Genomic DNA, 17,418 nt, shown 5'->3' with positions numbered 1-17,418 from the left:
AATTTTGAGATGAGTTGCTGTTGGTTTATTATTTTATCTATTTAATGTATTTCCATCCTGCCTTTCTTTGCAACAAAACCTCCCACAGTGGCATTCAAACAGATAAAAGCTTCTTAAAATGACAGAGATGAAGTAGGTCAAAGTAAGAGACAAGTATAAAGGCATTCCAAGGTTGAAATGGAAGTGATGCTTTCCAGACTCTGGCTAAGAGAGAAATGGGAGTAAAGGACTGGATTTAGGAGTATCCTTCAAGGCCATTTTTTGGCTTTGCCCCAAATAAAGAATTATTCCACAAAATGCAAAGTAAAATTTAGGGATGTGCTGCCATTTGTGCAACAATGTGCAGTCTCTTGCACAAGGTCTTCAGCACCTCTTGCACAACTTTGTACGGAACGGCAGTGTTTGCCACTGGCCCGTTTCTGCCTTCAATCCCGGATCGTGACGGTCTTCTACAAAAGATCTGGTTCAACAACTGAAAGGATGGCTGATGGGGCTGAGCCATATAGGTTGCCAGTCCAAAATCAGCATCCCTAAAAAGGGACGCGATCATTTTGAAACAATTCCCAGTTATTTGAAGGGGTTTCCTCCACCCACACCCAGAATTGTTTTTCAGGGACTTTTATTTCTTCTTAGTTTAGCTTTTCAGTTTTAGCATTCTTTTGGGTTGGCTTAAATTAAAGACCGCCAGGGGTATTGTGTGACTAGATTTTAATAAATCCCAGATTGGAGGTCCAGTGAAAAGAAAAGGTATTGGATATATTGGATCTGACAAAGTCAAAGGACTGTGCAATTGGTTGCATTTGACTAAACGAATCTTAAGTAGAAACATCTGTACAATCGAATCTTAAAATTCAAGCATTCAATTTATTTAGCCATCTTGCTTTGTGGGTGCATATGTGTGTGCACACATGGAGACCTAGCAGTGAAGGGTGGAATAGCTCAATCACAACACTTGGAAATGATATTTGTTTTGTTAGCCACATGAGAGCTGGTATAAAATAATATAAGCAGCAAGGTCTGTGAGCTAGGAAACTCTGTGAGCCAGCTAACTCTGTGTTGGCTTGTCTGAGAGCACATAAAGTAACTTTAAGCAAGCCACTTCCTCTCATCTCTTGCTGTCCCCTCCGCCTCATGTAGGATGGAGATCATCATATGCTGACTTAATGGTGACCCTTTTCAGGGTTTTCCAGGTAGAGAATACTCAGGAGTTTACCATTCCCTTTTGGGGGCATCCTGGGGCTGTGCAGTTTGCCAAAGGCAGCACAGGCTGGCTCTACTCACAGGAGGCACAGTGGGGAAATCAAACTGCCAGCCTCTGGCTCCGCTACCAGAGACAGTGGTGCCTCGCTAGACTGTTACCCCGCATGACAGTTTTTTGCTAGGCATTGACTTTTTGCGATCACTATAGCGATTCGCAAAACAGTGATTCCTATGGGGAAATTTCGCTGAACAGTGTTTGGTCCCTGCTTCGCAAACCGATTTTCACTAGACGACGATTTTGACAGCTCCCTCCGCGCTCGCAAAACAGGTGTTTTGGGGACCTAAGCTTCGCAAGGCAGCGATTTAAACAGCTGATCGGCGGTTCGCAAACTGGCTTTCCTATGGCCAGTCTTCGCTAGACAACGACGATTCTTCCCCATTGGAACACATTAAACAGGTTTCAATGCATTCCAATAGGGAAATGCTTTTCGCTAGACAATGATTTCACTAAACAGCGATTTCAGTGGAACAGATTATCATCGTCTAGCGAGGCACCACTGTAGATAAACTACTGAGCTATCCAGTCAGAAGGAGATAATAATACCTGCTTACCTTACAGTGTTTCTGTGGTAAAGTTCATTGTTATAATGTGGGTAGATTACAGTGAACTAGTGTGGAATTGCTCGTGTGGGGTAGTGGTTAATGTGTTGGACAAGATTTGGGAGATGCATGTTCTAGTCTAACCTCTCTGGGTGACTAGTTACTTTTCTTTTCAACATGACTCACCTTGTAGGGTCGTTGTTATAAATAGCAACTAGAGAGGAGCAGAGGGCTTTGTACACTGCCCTGAGCATATGAGAGGAAAAACAAAGTCTTAATATAGCCAGTAGTGGAAAAAGCAGAGTTAGAAGGTACCCAAGGATCATCTAATCTAACCCTTGTCATTGTAGGAAATCAAATGCATGATCATCCAGCTCTTGTGAAAGCATGCCCACACCTTCCTTGGTTATCTGTTTATTTTAACGTCAAGACATTCCTCTTCCTGTTACCTTCTAAAATGTTCACCCGCATTTCTGGCTTCAGTTTTAGATCTTAACAGAGGTCCAGTTCGAAAATCTGGCTCTGTTAATTCAGGCCTGAACCCTCGGGGCAAGAGAAAATGAGCTTGCTCTACCTCAAATGTGACAAGCCCTCACTTATTTGAAGATGGCTGTGATACCACCAGTCTGTCTGCTCCAGGCTAAACAGGCCCAGTCCTCTCAAGCATTCCTCGAAAGAGTTGGTTTCCGGATCATTTATCCATCATAGTTGCCTTCCTCTGGACACATTCCAGCTTGTCCATATCCTTCTTAAACTGTAGTGTCAGAACTGGACATAGTCTTCCCAATGAGGTCTAACCAAAGCAAGATAGAGCTGTGGTTCTCAACCTTGGGCCTCCAGATATTTTTTTTTTTAAATTATATGCCGCCCACACTACCCAAAGGTCTCTGGGCGGCTTGCCACATTTAAAATACAATAAAATTTAGAACAACTAAAAATTTAGAACAATTCTTGGACTACAATTCTCAGAAATCCTGGCCAGAACTGCTATTGGTGAAGGCTTCTGGAAGTTTTAGTCCAGTAACACCTGGGGATAGAGGATACTACTGCTGTTTCTCTTGATCTTCTCTAGAGATGGGCGCGAACTGCCGAAGTGGGAGATTGTGCTTGTTTGTTTTTCAGCTGAACAGTTTGTTTTTTGCACTTCCCAGCCCTGCCTCCTCCAGCAGGTGCCCATACAGAGGTAGCACCCAGAGAACCTGGGGTGCTGCCTCTGAGCGGGGAGCAGGAGGTGGGGCTGGGAAACGGCAAACACCCATTTATTTATTTATTTGTTGGATTTCTATCCTGCTCATCTAGCCCAAAGGTCTATTCTGGGCAGTTTGGCCAAAAAATGAACTGGCACAAACTACAGTGGACCCTCTACTTACGGAATTAATCCATATTGGAATGGTGGCTGCAGGTCGAAAAGTCTGTAGGTCGAGGCTCCATTGACCTACAATGCATTGAAAACCGATTAATCCCGTAACTGGCCGTTTTTGTTCCATTTTGGTTTTTTTCTGGTCTGTAGGTCGAGTCTCAGGCTGCAAGTCGAACCTAAATTTTGCAGCCAGAGAAGTCTGTAACTCGAAAAGTCTGTAAGTCGAGCCGTCTGTAAGCTGAGGGTCCGCTGTACCAGTTCGGCAGTTTCTGCCTATCTCTAAACTTGACACTGTACTTTTATTGACACAGCATAAATATTTGGCCACCGTCCCTCACATCGGTGATTCACATTCTGCTAGTGGTCTACTAAGAATCCAAGATCATATCCTGTGGAAACTCATTTTATTTATTTATTTATTTATTTATTTATTTATTTATTTATTTATTTACAATATTTTTTAGCCGCACCATTGCCAGTACATTTTGTTCATGTAGACCTAAACTCTGTAATCTGTGGTGTAGTCATCTTGAGTGTGGAGTTTGTTCCATGAGGTATTAATTGCAACGCACAGTTTGGTGGCATCTGCAGATTTGATAAGCATCCCTTTTATTCCTTCCTTTAAGTCACTCTGCGCATTATTTCTCTCCAATTGAAAAAGGGTTTTAACTAAAAGCTTTAAATCGGGTTTTAGTGAAAGGGTTTTTTTTTTTTAACAGAAAAGGCTTCCTCCAGTGGCCAAATTTTGAAACACATTGGGAGTTGCCGGCCCGAGAGGAGCTGATGGTTGTGACCTGTGTCAGTGTTCACGAACACTTGAGGTTTAGGCTTCAGGCACAGGGTGGATTTGATTTAAATCAAATCAAATCGATTTAAACCACTAGTCAGTGAGCATTTTATTTCAAAAATCCAGTTTAAATCAAAGAAAACTTTGTAGTTAATCAGTTTGATTTAAAGCAAACCTACCCTGCTCAGGCACCAACACGTCCTGATCCCCTCACCTGTTCAAGGAAAGATGTGCTCGTACACCTTCCCCCACCTTCCCTCTGGCTTTTTGAGCTGCTTGGTAGAAACTAGAGGCTTAGAAGGGCGGATGGTATTTTCCTTGGCTTCAGGCCACTTTTGCCTTCAGCCTTGCTTTAAAGGAGAAAGAGAGAGAGAGAGAGAGGGGTGGGGATGTAACAGAACTGGAAGGGTTGCTCTTCCAGTGTTGCTGGCTGCGGTTTCCCCCGTGGCCGCCTCTACCTCTCTCTCAATCCTTCTTTGTAACTTGTGGCTTTGTTTACAGCGGTTTTTCCAGGGGTTGACTTTTTGGTCAGGCTCTCCCAGCAGGGCTTGGTGCTGCCATCGCCAAATGTTGAACCAGCCTGCCATCGCTCTCTTGGGAACCGCAATAATTAGCCCCCCCGATCCTGCGATTTCGTGTGGATCATTTCAAAACTTCTACCCGTTGCACAGTTTTAATCTGCAGGGCGAGCTCGGAATATTTACCCCCTCGCCTTGCCGTGCGGGTCACTGAATCTGCTTAGAGATATCTTGGGGATTCTGGGAGTTGCAGTCCAAAAAGCAACTGATTTATTTGTAATAAAAAGCATTTGAAAGACCAGCTCCAGTCGGCCGGCGGTGGCTCTTTTTTCCCTCTCTTGGCCCGTTGACTGTCCTCCTCGCTGCCTTTGTTTCGGTTTTGTGCATTTGCTGTGCTAAATATACACGGAGCTTCTATTCCAAAAGCTTCACCTGCTAAATATATATTCCTGGGGTGCTTTTAAAAGGGAAAAAACTAGGAGCACCTTTTTAAAAAGGGAGCCCCCAGAGTGGATGGCTGTGTGTGTTTGCCAGGAGACCTCCTTCTATGCCCAGAGGATTTCTTCTTTGGCTCTACTTTCCTTGGGCCCCTCAGGTCTTTCCCCCCCTCCTCTTTCCTCTTCTTTCTCCCCCACCCAAAAATATCTGTTGTGTCTGCCAAAAATTGCTGCCCCCTTTCCCGGGGCCTGTTGTCGCCATAGCAACGACCTAGTCGTGACCTAGTCTCCTGCCAAGCGACAAGAGAGGAAGGAGGCACCCGAGGGGGCGAGGAAAGGGGTGGGTGGGGGGAGCCCACCAAGGAAGGAGAGGCTGAGGAGGAAAAGTGGGGCAAGTTGTGGGGGGGAGGACGAGCGCGCGAGCGCCGGCCACTTAACTCTTTCCTCTTCTGCTCGTCTCCCATGTCAGGACTCAGCATCCGAAGTTCCCAGGAAGAGGAGCCTGTGGACCCCCAGCTGATGCGCCTGGACAACATGCTGCTGGCCGAGGGGGTGGCTGGACCTGAGAAAGGGGGTGGCTCGGCAGCTGCCGCGGCAGCCGCAGCAGCAGCAGGGGGGGTGTCCCCCGATAACTCCATCGAACACTCCGATTACCGCAACAAGCTTTCGCAGATCCGCCAGATCTACCACTCCGAGTTGGAGAAGTACGAACAGGTCAGGAGATGATTTGCAAAGTTTGCAGCACATCGGTCTGTGTGCAGGAGAAGCCCGTGGCGGCGGGGGGGTGGGGTGGGGAGGAGAGCTTTCCCATCCACCCCACACAGCCAAAGGAGAAGCCCTGGTACCTCCCCCCCCCATGGAGCTACTGGCTGATAGCCAGTGCAGCCCTCCGCCTCCCACTCACCCTGCTTTAAAAAAAAAAAAAGCACCAGTTCTCCTTTGGCTGGCTCTTTTGTGGGTCTGGTGAGGTGGGGGGGAGGAGAAGCTGCCCCAGTGAGTGAGGAAGGAGGGGATGGAGGAGGAGGAGGAGGGAGGCAGGCAGACAGAGCAAGGCAGGTCCACTGTGGGATTTCCCCACCGACAAAGCCACACAGTTCACTATTCTTAGCATCTGGCCACCTGAGGAAGCTGCCTCGTTGCACTTACTGTAACGATAGGGCGGCCCTGTCTGTCCCTGTTGATTTTTGTGCCTTAGGCCAGTGGTCCCCAACCTTGGGGGCCTCCAGATGTTCTTGGACTTCAACTCCAAGAAATCCTGGCCAGCAGAGGTGGTGGTGAAGGCTTCTGGAAATTGTAGTCCAAGAACATCTGGAGGCCCAAGGTTGGGGACCACTGCCTTAGGCTCCTGGGAGACTAAACAAACTTCTCATGACCCCTGGCTTATGATAAAAGTAGGTTTCACAAAATTTGGGCTTGCCTTCTTGGGCGAATCTTGCATCCCCACATTCTGTTAAGAAAGAAACTCGGATGTTCTTAGAATTAAAACAGCATAATAAGGTTGGGATAATACTTGTTCCCCTTGCACATTATCTGTGTGGACTGAGTTACACACAGTTCTACCCCCCCCCTCCTGCTCCAGCTCACACCCCGATGCTGTGCTCCTCAAAGATTGCAGGAGAATATTTGAATAAGGAGAGCCAATTGAAGTGGTTTTGGTGCAATCTAGATTCATATATCCATTTATGAACTTCTGGACAGTATTTATATACCATGCTTTCTGTTTACTGTGGTTTTCAAAGCCTTGTAAAATTATATTACATCCCCATAAAATAATAACCAATTAAAAGCCAAGAAAGAAAAGGAAGGGATTTGGAGGAGAGCTGCAGAAAAGGCCCTTTCCTGTGTACCTGTTAGCAAAACCTGGAATAAACAAAGAGATCTCATGAAGAAGATATATACAGTACAGACAGAGAGATACATACAGAGATTCCTCCAAATCCCTTCCTCAGAGACTTGTATTGAAGTTTACGGGCAGGCTCACATAAGAGGGAGTAACCTTTCAGAGATGATAGGTTAAAACCAGTTCAGGTTCAAGATACCGTTTTTAAAGGACATGCCACACAAGAGTTTTGCAGTAGCCTGACGTTGCAGAACTGTTTCACTGATCATTGCTGACGAAGGACAGCAATCCCCTGTGTTCCAGTTTTCAATTGTTGGCTTTGAGTTCAGGTTCTTATTCTTCTCGCCCTCTCACTGGCTGCCTCTCTTGCCTCTCCGCAGGCCTGCAACGAGTTTACAACACACGTGATGAACCTGCTGAGGGAGCAGAGCCGCACCCGCCCCGTCTCGCCCAAGGAGATTGAGCGCATGGTCAGCATCATCCACCGGAAATTCAGTTCCATTCAGATGCAGCTGAAGCAGAGCACGTGCGAGGCTGTCATGATCCTGCGCTCCCGCTTCCTGGATGCCAGGTGGTTATTTTGTTCCAAGGATCTGTACAGCTCTTGGCTGGTCATGTTTACCTAGCGAAACGTTTGGGGGTGGCAGATCCACTCCTTTAGTGGCTTGATTGAGATAATCTCTTCCACCTTACAGCCAAGGAGGGCCTCCCACTCTCTTTTGCTCTTAGGAGGGTAGTCTGGCTTAGCCAGGGTTTGCCAAAGAGGTCAAAGTCCTGGCTGTGGCAGGAAAAGCAGTACAGTGGTGCCTCGCATAACGACGAATCCGCATAGTGACGTGTTTTTTGCTGTCGCTAATGTGATCGTATTGCAATGTTTAGATAGGCTGAACATCGCATTGCGATGATCGGTAAGCGTTTCGCTTACCGATCTTCGCATTGTGATGTTTAGAAAACAGTTGATCGGCGGTTCCAAAATGTCTGCCGGATCAGCAAAATGGCCGCCTGCAACGTTTTCGCGCCCTGCCCTCGCTTACCGGGCAGCGAAAATGGGGGCTGGATGGGGGAATCTTCGCTTACCAGTGAGTTTTTCCCCCATAGGAACACATTAAACGGAATTTAATGTGTTCCTATGGGGTCCCCCCCCCCCTGCATAGCGACGAATTCGGATAGCGATGTTAATCCTGGAACGGATTAACGTCGCTATGCAGGGCACCACTGTACAATCAGCAGCTAAGAAACTTCACTGTCCGCTCTTCCCCAGAGGAGGAGAGGAGTGGGGTGCTTGTTTGTACATGCCCAACATGTGGCCAAAGTACCCCCAAACCTCTTTCCATCCATGCCGCTGAAGACAGTGCATGCTCTTGTCTGCAGCTATAGAATGAATTAAGATAGGAGGAAATGTGCTGCTTGTCACTGTCACCGGAGGGGCTCATACCTTATTTATGCATTAGCCTTCAGTAATGTATCCAGAGTGCTTCACATAACCTACATACACAGAGACTTGTGTCTATAAATACGTATAGAGAAATATGATTATTAATAAAAGAGCAGTTTGAAAGAGAGAGAGAAAAAAAAAATCCCCAGCAGCCTAAAATGTTTCATCACATCAGCAGGCTTTGGGAAATAAAGAAGTCTGCCTGTCATAGCAGAGATACCAGTGTAAGTACCAGGAAAACCTCCATGGGGGAGACCGTCTTCTAAATTAGTGGGTTCCAACCTTTTTGACACCAGGGACCGGTTTATTGGAAGACCATTCTCCCAATAGAACCTAACAGGGGCGCAGGGTCCTATGAGGTTCTAATGCCACAGGCCCAGTTGATCCAGCAGCAACAGAAGGGGCGTGAAGCTCCGCCTCCTGTCAGATCAGAAGCGGCATTAGAACCTGATAGGAGCACACTGACAGGAGGTGGAGCTTGGCTCGCCGCTCGTCTCCTGCTCGCCACTCAGCTGTCCCAGCAGCCTGGTCCTTCCAAGGCCACAGACCGGAACCAGTCCACGGCCAAGGGGTTTGGGACTCCTGCCCTAAAAGGGGTTTAGCATCCCACACTACTTCACAAGTTCCAGCCCGCCCCATCTTGAATGGTCTTATCAATGGCCTCTGGCTTCTTATGCAGCCTAAGTTTGGATGGGAAACAATGTATGTTAGGGCATTGGGTTCCAATGGAGCTACCCAACCTGTATGAATTATTGATTTTTTAAATTATTTTTTTTTGCCCCCTGAGCTTTTCTGCATAATACCTTCTGCCTTTGCAATGGCAGGAGCAAGATAGCAATTGAAAACAGCATCCATGGGTCCTTTAAATCTTACCAGTCATTTCTGTGGCTTCTGAGATGACACAGAATCTTGCCACATAATTTCTGGAGAAAAATTGCAGCCCTACCTGTGGGCTAGAGTTTTGATTTTAAAAAATAAATTTAAAGGTGAAGAAGCTTGGCAAATTCTACACACAGGTCACACTGTCAGGTATTTTAGCAGTCCCATGAAATACATATGCTGTAACTTCAGTTACCAGCCTAGTCACTGAATTTGTATAGTGTTGTGAATTTTTACACTGGTTTACACAAATGATTGGTTACACATGTAAATTTGCCTTCTATTCAGTGGTTCCCAGTCTTGGATCCCCAGATGTTTTTGGACTACAAGTCCCAGAAATCCTGGCTAGCACAGCTAGTGGTGAAGGCTTCTGGGGGTTTTAGTCCAAGAATATCTGGGGACCCAAGATTGGGAATCACTGATCTATATTGTGAACTGGCATGACTGAACCCAGAGGCTGGGAAAGCTACTTTTGGGGCCCAGAATTCCCAGTATTTTTCTAACCAACATGGTCAGTGACTATGGAGACTGAAGATTCTGGATTTTATAGTTTCTTTTGAAAAAGTAACATTTTGCTAGTTCCGGAACGTATAACCCTGCTTGAATGATCCTCATTCTCTCTTGTTTCCCCTGCCCCACTCTCCGATTTTTATTTCCTTTCTCACCATGGCCTTCTCCTCCAAAACGGCTGGCTTTCCTCCTCCTTCCCTGCCTTTTCCCGATGCACCCTTTGGCCCACTGCTTTTCTGTTCTTCACAGGCGGAAGCGACGCAATTTCAGCAAACAGGCCACCGAGGTGCTCAATGAATATTTCTACTCACACCTGAGCAACCCGTATCCCAGCGAAGAAGCCAAGGAGGAGCTTGCCAAGAAATGTGGCATCACCGTCTCACAGGTACCAGTTTGTGTGTGGAGGCCAGTCCGAGGTTAGGCTGCCTGGACCCCATGGGATTAGTCTCTGGGATAGTAGGAGCAACACGGGAGAGAGGGCTGGCTTTGGGGGAAAAGGTGTTGTTTTTTTTAAATTATTATTATTATTTGGCTGACCTGTCACTACATAATTCCCCTCCTCCCTTCCCTCCCCTTCCCTTGTTTTCCCTCATTCCCCTTCCTGCCCTCGCCTCCCTCCATTTTGGTCTCCCTTTCCCCAAAATCTCCCCCTTCCCCTCCCTCCCTCCTTTCAGGTCTCAAACTGGTTCGGGAACAAGCGCATCCGCTATAAGAAGAACATCGGCAAGTTCCAAGAGGAAGCCAATATTTACGCCGTGAAAACGGCGGTCAGCGCCGCACAGAGTGGGGGCGACTCCCCCAACACCCCCTCCTCCGCGGGTAACTCCCCTCCCCCACAAACAAAAACTCCACTACACCCCATGTTGGTGCAGGAGTCCTCGCAGGGATTGGAGACACAGGCAGAAATCCAGCCTCCAGCCAGATCCCTCCGCTCCCAGAGAGCCCTATCCTGTTCCTTACAGACAGTGCCCCTTACTGGGTGCAGAAGGAGTAGGCGCCTCCCTTCCCTTCCCCACTCCCCCCAACCACCAAAGTTTGCGTCCCCTTTTTGGCCTTGGAATAGCCATGGTTTTCCTTCTGGAAATAGATTCTTCTGGCTTGCTCTCTCCAGCTAGTCCTCTTTGCACTGTTGTTGCTAATCTTTCATTTGTTATAGAGGAGGACCTGTGTTTTCCCACCTCATTCACCCTACTACTGTCTTCCCCCCCACCTCCAAAAACCCTTCTTCTGTTTTCTGGCAGGCTCTGGTGGATCCTTCAATCTTTCCAGCTCTGGGGACATGTTCATGGGCCTTCAGGGTCTAAATGGAGATTCCTATCCTACATCCCAGGTCAGTTCTCCTTCCTTCCCTTGGCTAAACAGCCCTCTGTTCTTTCATGGTGGAGATGAAAGCATGCCCTTATGACAGGTATAGGGACGCTCTGGCCCGTGTGCTCTGGTGGGTCCAGCTTTGGACTACCTCATCCCACTCACGGATACCTTTGGGGAGCCTCCCCTCCCTTCCTATGTCTTGCACAGAGGTGGGGACCCACTGGGCTAGGCTTTCCAGTAAACCCTTTCTCTTTAGTTTTCTGTCTCCTGTCATCCCTGTGCTTTCAAGGGAAGAGGCACACACTCAGAAACTGTGCATTCCAGAGGCCCGCTCAGTCTGCCACTCTGTCCTTGGTATTGTTTCCCATTCTAGGTGGAATCGATGCGTCACTCCATGGGTCCTGGGGGCTACGGGGACAGCATGGCTGCTAGCCAGATGTACAGTCCACGAGAAATGAGGGTGAGTTTGAGCCAGATGAACACCTCATTGTCACAGAGTGGATAACTTTCTGGTGGGGCTGTTCCACTTTGGGCGGCACTGCAGCACTCACCTGAGTCAATAAGACCATGCAATGGCCTAGTAAACATGAAACATGTTTGTTTTGTTATGTTCCCACTTGTGTGACTGCTAAACAAACCAGGAAGTATTTGTGTTTAGTATACTATCTTCATCAGCTAGGGCCATAAACCAGGATTTATGATGCTCAGCTCATGTTGTTGAAATACCAAAATAAGAGCCCCAGTTTGGACAATAGGTCATACAAAGCATTTCCAGGGGCTACACAATGGAAGGGTGGCAGAATGGGTGCTATGGAGTTCAACTCATTCATAGGAAAGGGAAGGTTCTCCACAATTCTGATCTAGTTGCAAGTGAATACAATTGTTGCCATTGAATGTGGATGATCCATTCAAATGACAGGGCCCATAGATTATTACATACCTGTCCTTGTGTAAATTTGTGTGATCTTGTTCTACAAATGGCTTCAGCTAATGGCCATGCCCACGTCTGAAGCAGGGTTTTTTTTGTATAGGAAGTATAGGCCTTGTTCTAGGTGAGTGAAGTGTAGGTCCCTGTAGGTCACCTTTAAAACAGGTGGACCACCTCAAAGAAACTAGACTGGAGATCATAGCTAGTTGGGTCACTGGGAAGGATTTAAACTCAAAATGTTTTGAAAAGATCTTCAAATCCTGAAGCACAAGGAACTGGATATCTGATCCTCTGATGTGTGGGCTTTAATGTGTTAGGTCAAGGACAAGATGTCTGGAAACCAGGAATACCGAGGACACGAAATTATGATACAGTTGTGCCTCGCTTTACGATTGCCCTGCATTACGACAAAACCACATTACGATGATCTTTTTGCGATTGCAATTGCAATCGCAAAACGAGGGTCTAAATGGAGTTTTTTTGCTTTGCGATAATCGGTTCCCTGCTTCAGGAACTGATTCTTCGCAAAATGACGATTTTAAAACAGCTGATTGGTGGTTTAAAAATGGCCGCCGGGTAAACAAAATGGCTTCCTGCTGTTAGACAGGCAGCGAAAATAGCTGCCCTATGGAGGATCTTCGCTGGACGGTGAGTTTTGACCCCATTGGAACACATTGAAGGGGTTTCAATGCGTTTCAGTGGGGTTTTTTTTCCGCTTTACTATGTTTTTGCTTAACGGCGATTTTCCTGGAACGGATTATCGCCGTTAAGCAAGGCACCACTGTATGATGAGATACAATAGAAATGAGCTGGAAGAGAGGTTGCGAGTTCATGCTGAGCCTTAATGCTCTGTTTGAAGTCCGGGCATGCTGATAAATTTGGTGTCAGTGGCTTCTCCTGGATTTCCTTGGCAGCTGTTTTTCTCTCTCTATAGAAGAACATGAGTGTATTTGAAGTAGAGTTAGGACTCTTCAGAAAGGAACAGGTTCAGTTGGTTGGAACTCGCACCCGTGCAAGGGCGTAAGAAGTGGCACTGGATATCCACCCACTGCTTGGAAAGACGAATTTATCACTCTTTCTCCTCTTTTCCCTAGGCCAATGGCGGCTGGCAAGAAGCAGCCACCCCCTCCTCTGTGACTTCCCCAACAGAAGGTCCTGGCAGTGTCCATTCCGACACCTCCAACTGATTCTGCCATGCCATCCCCTCACCCCACCTGTCTGTTTCATCTTCCTTCTGGCTCCGGGGGAGAGAAAAGTGACCAGTGCTGAACTCAGCTGGCAGAGAAAGAACTTTTTTTCACCACCAGGAGATGACTGCATCCCAGTGCCGGGGGGGTGGGGTGGGGTTGGGGTGGGGAAGGAAATACAGAACAGCGCCTCTAGGGATTTGAGGTGGAGGTTTTCCATGGGGAAGATAATCCAGGATGCACCCGGCATGATCCAAGACAATGTTTCCATGATCCTGAATGGCACCTCTAAATAACCAAGAAGCAACTCTACAGAAATGGTGAATGGGAACCCAGTGTGGTGGCCCAGGTGGGGGGTGGGGGGCAGGCACGAAAGGGGATGTCCCAAACGGTTTTATCTGTTTGGAGGGGTTGTGGGAATAAGCTAAAGTGGTACCTGCAATCAGTGTCAAAATCTGCTGGATCCATCTCCCAGAGAACACCGGCCTGAGAGAACTAAGGTGGCAACTCACTGTGTATCATGGGCTGCCACCCAAAATACCAGCTTTTTGACAGGTCTCTTGTAAGATGAGCAAAGATGTTGGCTGAGCAGGGCTCAAGCAGACACACCTCTCCACAACGAGATGATTCCGAGTTAGCAAACTGCGGTGTCTCCCTGCCAAGATTAAATAGGATGTGTTAAAAAAAAAAAGGAAAGCAGTCAGAGGCATGGATCCAGATTGACATCTGCTCCGCTGGTGAAGGACAGCAGCTTCCCTTCTGGATATATCTATCTAAAGAATCTGGATATACAAAGTGCCGTTTCGCTCCAGTTGTGGCACAAGATTGTGAGGAGTCCACGTGTTCCCCTTTCCCTAGGATGAACAATCCTGTATGCCGCTCCTTTTGGATAATTTCCCTGGGTATGAAGATGGCTGCCATCTGAATCGGAAAGGGGATGCTTCTCTGGATCACGGTCTTGATCAAAAGTTGCTAATGCTGCCCCTCCATGGGACGTAGGGTGGGGGGAATTGAACATAATATGGTACCTTGATCAGAAAGACAATGGGTGGTAAGTTTCCAAGATGACAGTTCAAGGTACGAGGGGAGGGGAAGTATTAATAAGCACAAGCTTCTAACCTCCTCTTGTGCAGGACTGGATGCATTGGGATACATTTTGGGGGAAGCCAATGGGCTGAGTGAGCCCAGCTCACCCTAAATCATACATACTGTGCTTCAGTTGTGAGTGGGGGTTTTTGACTTTTCTTTCCCATTTGTTTCTGCTTCCTTCTTTCTCTGCATTTACATTTTATCCTGTTTTGTTCCTTTCCCGTTCCATTCTGACTCTTTCTCTACTTGGGAACTTCCCTCCCTGTTAATTTTCCACTACTTCCTTTCCCACATCACCAAGCTAGGGCTTTTCTGAGCAATCCAACAAAACACAATCAGCCTGGTTGTGAATGGCATGTCCTCCTCTGCATGGAGAGCTGTGCAGGAGGCCCTACCTCAGGCAGAACAGAAGAAAGACAAAGTTAGACTACAGAAAAAGAGAATTCAGAAAACGGCATAGGTGTAGGTTGGGTGACTTGTCGTTAGCTGGGCTTTTATATCCTGTTGGTGCCAGTGGCTGTAGCAACTGAGATGCTGTGGCTTGCGGTCAGATTGTTACAGTAAAGGCATTAGTGCACTTAAAATGGTTTCCTAAAACAAAGAAACAGCAGTAACTTTCCCCCTCTAGTTTCAGTGGAAGTCTTTCCTCATGGAGCTTATATTTGCATTGGGAGGAAAAGATACCATTTCTAGAATCCATTTGATGGAGGAATTTTTATTAGAGCCACAACCAGGAAAGGGAGGGGGTGTTGAATTAAAATCCTGTTTCTTGCCTTCCACAGCCCTGATTGATTGCCGTTGCTCCAGTTTTGTTTTAAAAAAACACAAACCACACTAAATTAATAATGCATTTAATGTCATGTGTGCTTTAAAACTGTCTCAAAGCCTCATGTCTTGGTGGGAAGATAGAAACAGTGAACAAATAGCAAAGATAGGCATTGTGCCTGCTACTAACAAATGCCTTGCACAGGTTAGTTGCAATTGGCGGTATAGGGAAGGTGGGGGATCATTAGGGTGTACTGTCTGTCAATATAAGGTGAGGAAAAGACGGCAGAGGCTTGAGCCGAATGATTGCTATGGGACATGTCCCAGGACTCTGTGCTCATGGTAAGGACTTTGTGACATGTGCATGAGCAGTCCTTGGAGTTAAAAAATGCATAGAAACCACTATAATGCCTGAGAGGAAAATTGCACTTTGCCAGGAACATATTGTGTTTCATTGTTCTGGCAACACAATACCCTTGCAGATAGAAAGTATTGTCGTGAGAGAAGGCATGTGGGCTAAACACAAAATTAGTAGCACATGTCATTTGTTCTGTGAAAAAGCTACCCATACCATGATTGTGCAGAAAAGCTCTAAGTGCACATTCAAATTTCTCCTTCCATTTTGCTCTTAGCCTCAGTAGGCTAAGAAAACAAAGGATTTGAATACACCAGAAAAAGTCATTTATGGTAATCCCATCTTCAGTTATTTTCTCTCTTTCTCTCTCCCACTCTCTGCATTTCAAAACAAAGGGGGACGTGACTGGTTCTAGAGAACCAAATATGACTCAATTCCAGTAGAGGGTATAGTTCTGTGAGATATTTTCCTTCACAGAATGCAAAGTTACTAGTATGAATGTGTAAATAGTTGGATGTGGAGGGTGAATGACCTGAATGAGAGAGGTAGGACCAAGGAGGCTGGGGTAGAAATCTAGTTGATTCTTTTAAAAAAAACAGAATGGATCCAAATGCACAAGACCAGATGGAGGCCTCTCTTAAGGATAGGTGTCAAAAATACTGAAAATCAAGGAGTAAAATCTGATGGGAACAGAGGTGGTGGCAAGATATGCTATTTAAAATCTCATAAAAGGGAAATACTAACGAAGATTAAATGTGAGACCAGGAATACTAAGCTAGAAGAATAAAAACAGAGAAAGAGATTATGGGCTGGATAGAAGGAAACTAGAACAGTAGCGGAAAGAAATATAGAGATTGTAGGAAAGACTCGATAGAAATAATTCCTGAAACACGAAAGGACTTGATGGCACCCATTCATAGTAATGATCATTGTTTCGAAGACAACTCTTGGTGGGCATGAGATGATACCAAAAGAAGACTCAACGGAGGAATGTGGGAAAAAGCATGCTGAGGGTGAAAGGAAGGGAAGAGAAAGGTGGAAGGATGGGAGAAGACTCCAGATTTTGGAAGGTGCCAACACCCATATTCAAGAAGAGTGAATGTTCAAGGGCGACATGCACAAGACTTCTGAGGCCTGCAGACCTTCGACGTGCTCTCCCGCTCGCTCCCCGGAGGGCTCCATGCTAGTCAGTCCAATAGCTTTATTACCTCATGGCGCAAGAAACCAATAGAGACTTGGGACAGAGACTTTTGAACCTGCTACCTCTGTGTGCCCCAGGGAGGGTTGGGTTGGGACCGTGCTGGGAAATACCGTCCCCCCTCCCCCCCCAAAAAAAAACCCTGCCTCATTTCCCTTAACAGAGGGTGCTGGGGCTTACTGCCTGATCGGCCATTTGACTTGTTCTGGGTTTTTTTTTTTTTTTTTGCTCTAGTTTTTTCCTTTGCTTTTATTATCATCATTATTTTTCTTCTATAAAATTGAAGACACATTTTGCCCCTGGAATTCATTTGAAAAAAAGAAAGGGAGAGATGGGTGGGGAATTAAAACCTGACAGCTTTTACAGATGTTGGGTAGCCGCACAGGCCATACCCACACAAAACAAGTTTCTCAAAGCGGTTACATTGCCTTGTTCGACAATGCCAAACATCTTCTGAAAAGTTTTGATCAAGGGCACATGATCAAGGGTTTTGGTGTACCCTCTTGCGGGCTCTCAAATACCAACAAAATGTGTCCAAGCCATTCTCGGTGGCCACAAGGAAGGAAATAATAATTTCCTTCAAACAACTTGGGCATTGTTGAACAAGAAACACAAATAAATACTCTTTTTCTCTCCCAGTTCCCACCTTTCCTGGGTACAAGGGCCAAACCGTGGTTTGTATTATTCTGACATGAAATCTCTCAAATTCAGTTCACACAACTGGGTTGTGATGTGGGCAGAAAAAAAAAAAAAAACCAAAATGTGAATCGTGGGGGAGGGCAGCTCTACATGGTGAGGTACATTTGTCCTGCAGTCCCTTTCATGGTTTTAACCTATGGTTAAAAAAAAAATTCCTGGCAAAAGTCTAAAGCACGTGAAAAACGGTCATATATAACTTGCTAGATGAAGCTGTTGTCTTAAAAGTGGTTTCAAGCAGTTTCCATCTTGCAGACTTTGTCTACAATCTTGTCTGCAGAAGCTGATGGCAGCCATTCCGTTTCTTAAGCGGAGAATTTCTT

General features: G+C 46.3%; 1 protein-coding gene across 5 annotated transcripts in view; it reads left to right on the top strand.

Annotated features, from left to right (window-relative positions):
• The window catches only part of PBX2 (PBX homeobox 2), a 38,601-nt gene extending 21,911 nt beyond the window's left edge, over window positions 1–16,690 (top strand). For 2 of the 5 annotated variants that reach the window (XM_020813060.3, XM_020813061.3), the window contains exons 3-9: window positions 5,372–5,616; window positions 7,123–7,313; window positions 9,816–9,951; window positions 10,241–10,385; window positions 10,808–10,896; window positions 11,251–11,337; window positions 12,900–16,690. In XM_020813060.3, coding sequence (XP_020668719.1) covers window positions 5,372–5,616; window positions 7,123–7,313; window positions 9,816–9,951; window positions 10,241–10,385; window positions 10,808–10,896; window positions 11,251–11,337; window positions 12,900–12,992 — 986 coding nt within the window. In that variant the 3' untranslated portion in view covers window positions 12,993–16,690. The other 3 variants (XM_078388395.1, XM_078388396.1, XM_020813062.3) reach the window with 2 other exon arrangements.
• The last annotated feature ends 728 nt before the right edge of the window (window positions 16,691–17,418 follow it).

The sequence above is a fragment of the Pogona vitticeps genome, chromosome 2 (assembly GCF_051106095.1).
Source record: "Pogona vitticeps strain Pit_001003342236 chromosome 2, PviZW2.1, whole genome shotgun sequence".
NCBI classification, from domain to species: domain Eukaryota; kingdom Metazoa; phylum Chordata; class Lepidosauria; order Squamata; family Agamidae; genus Pogona; species Pogona vitticeps.
The sequence above is the reverse complement of the archived record's forward strand: the minus strand, read 5'-3'. Positions and strand labels throughout refer to the sequence as shown.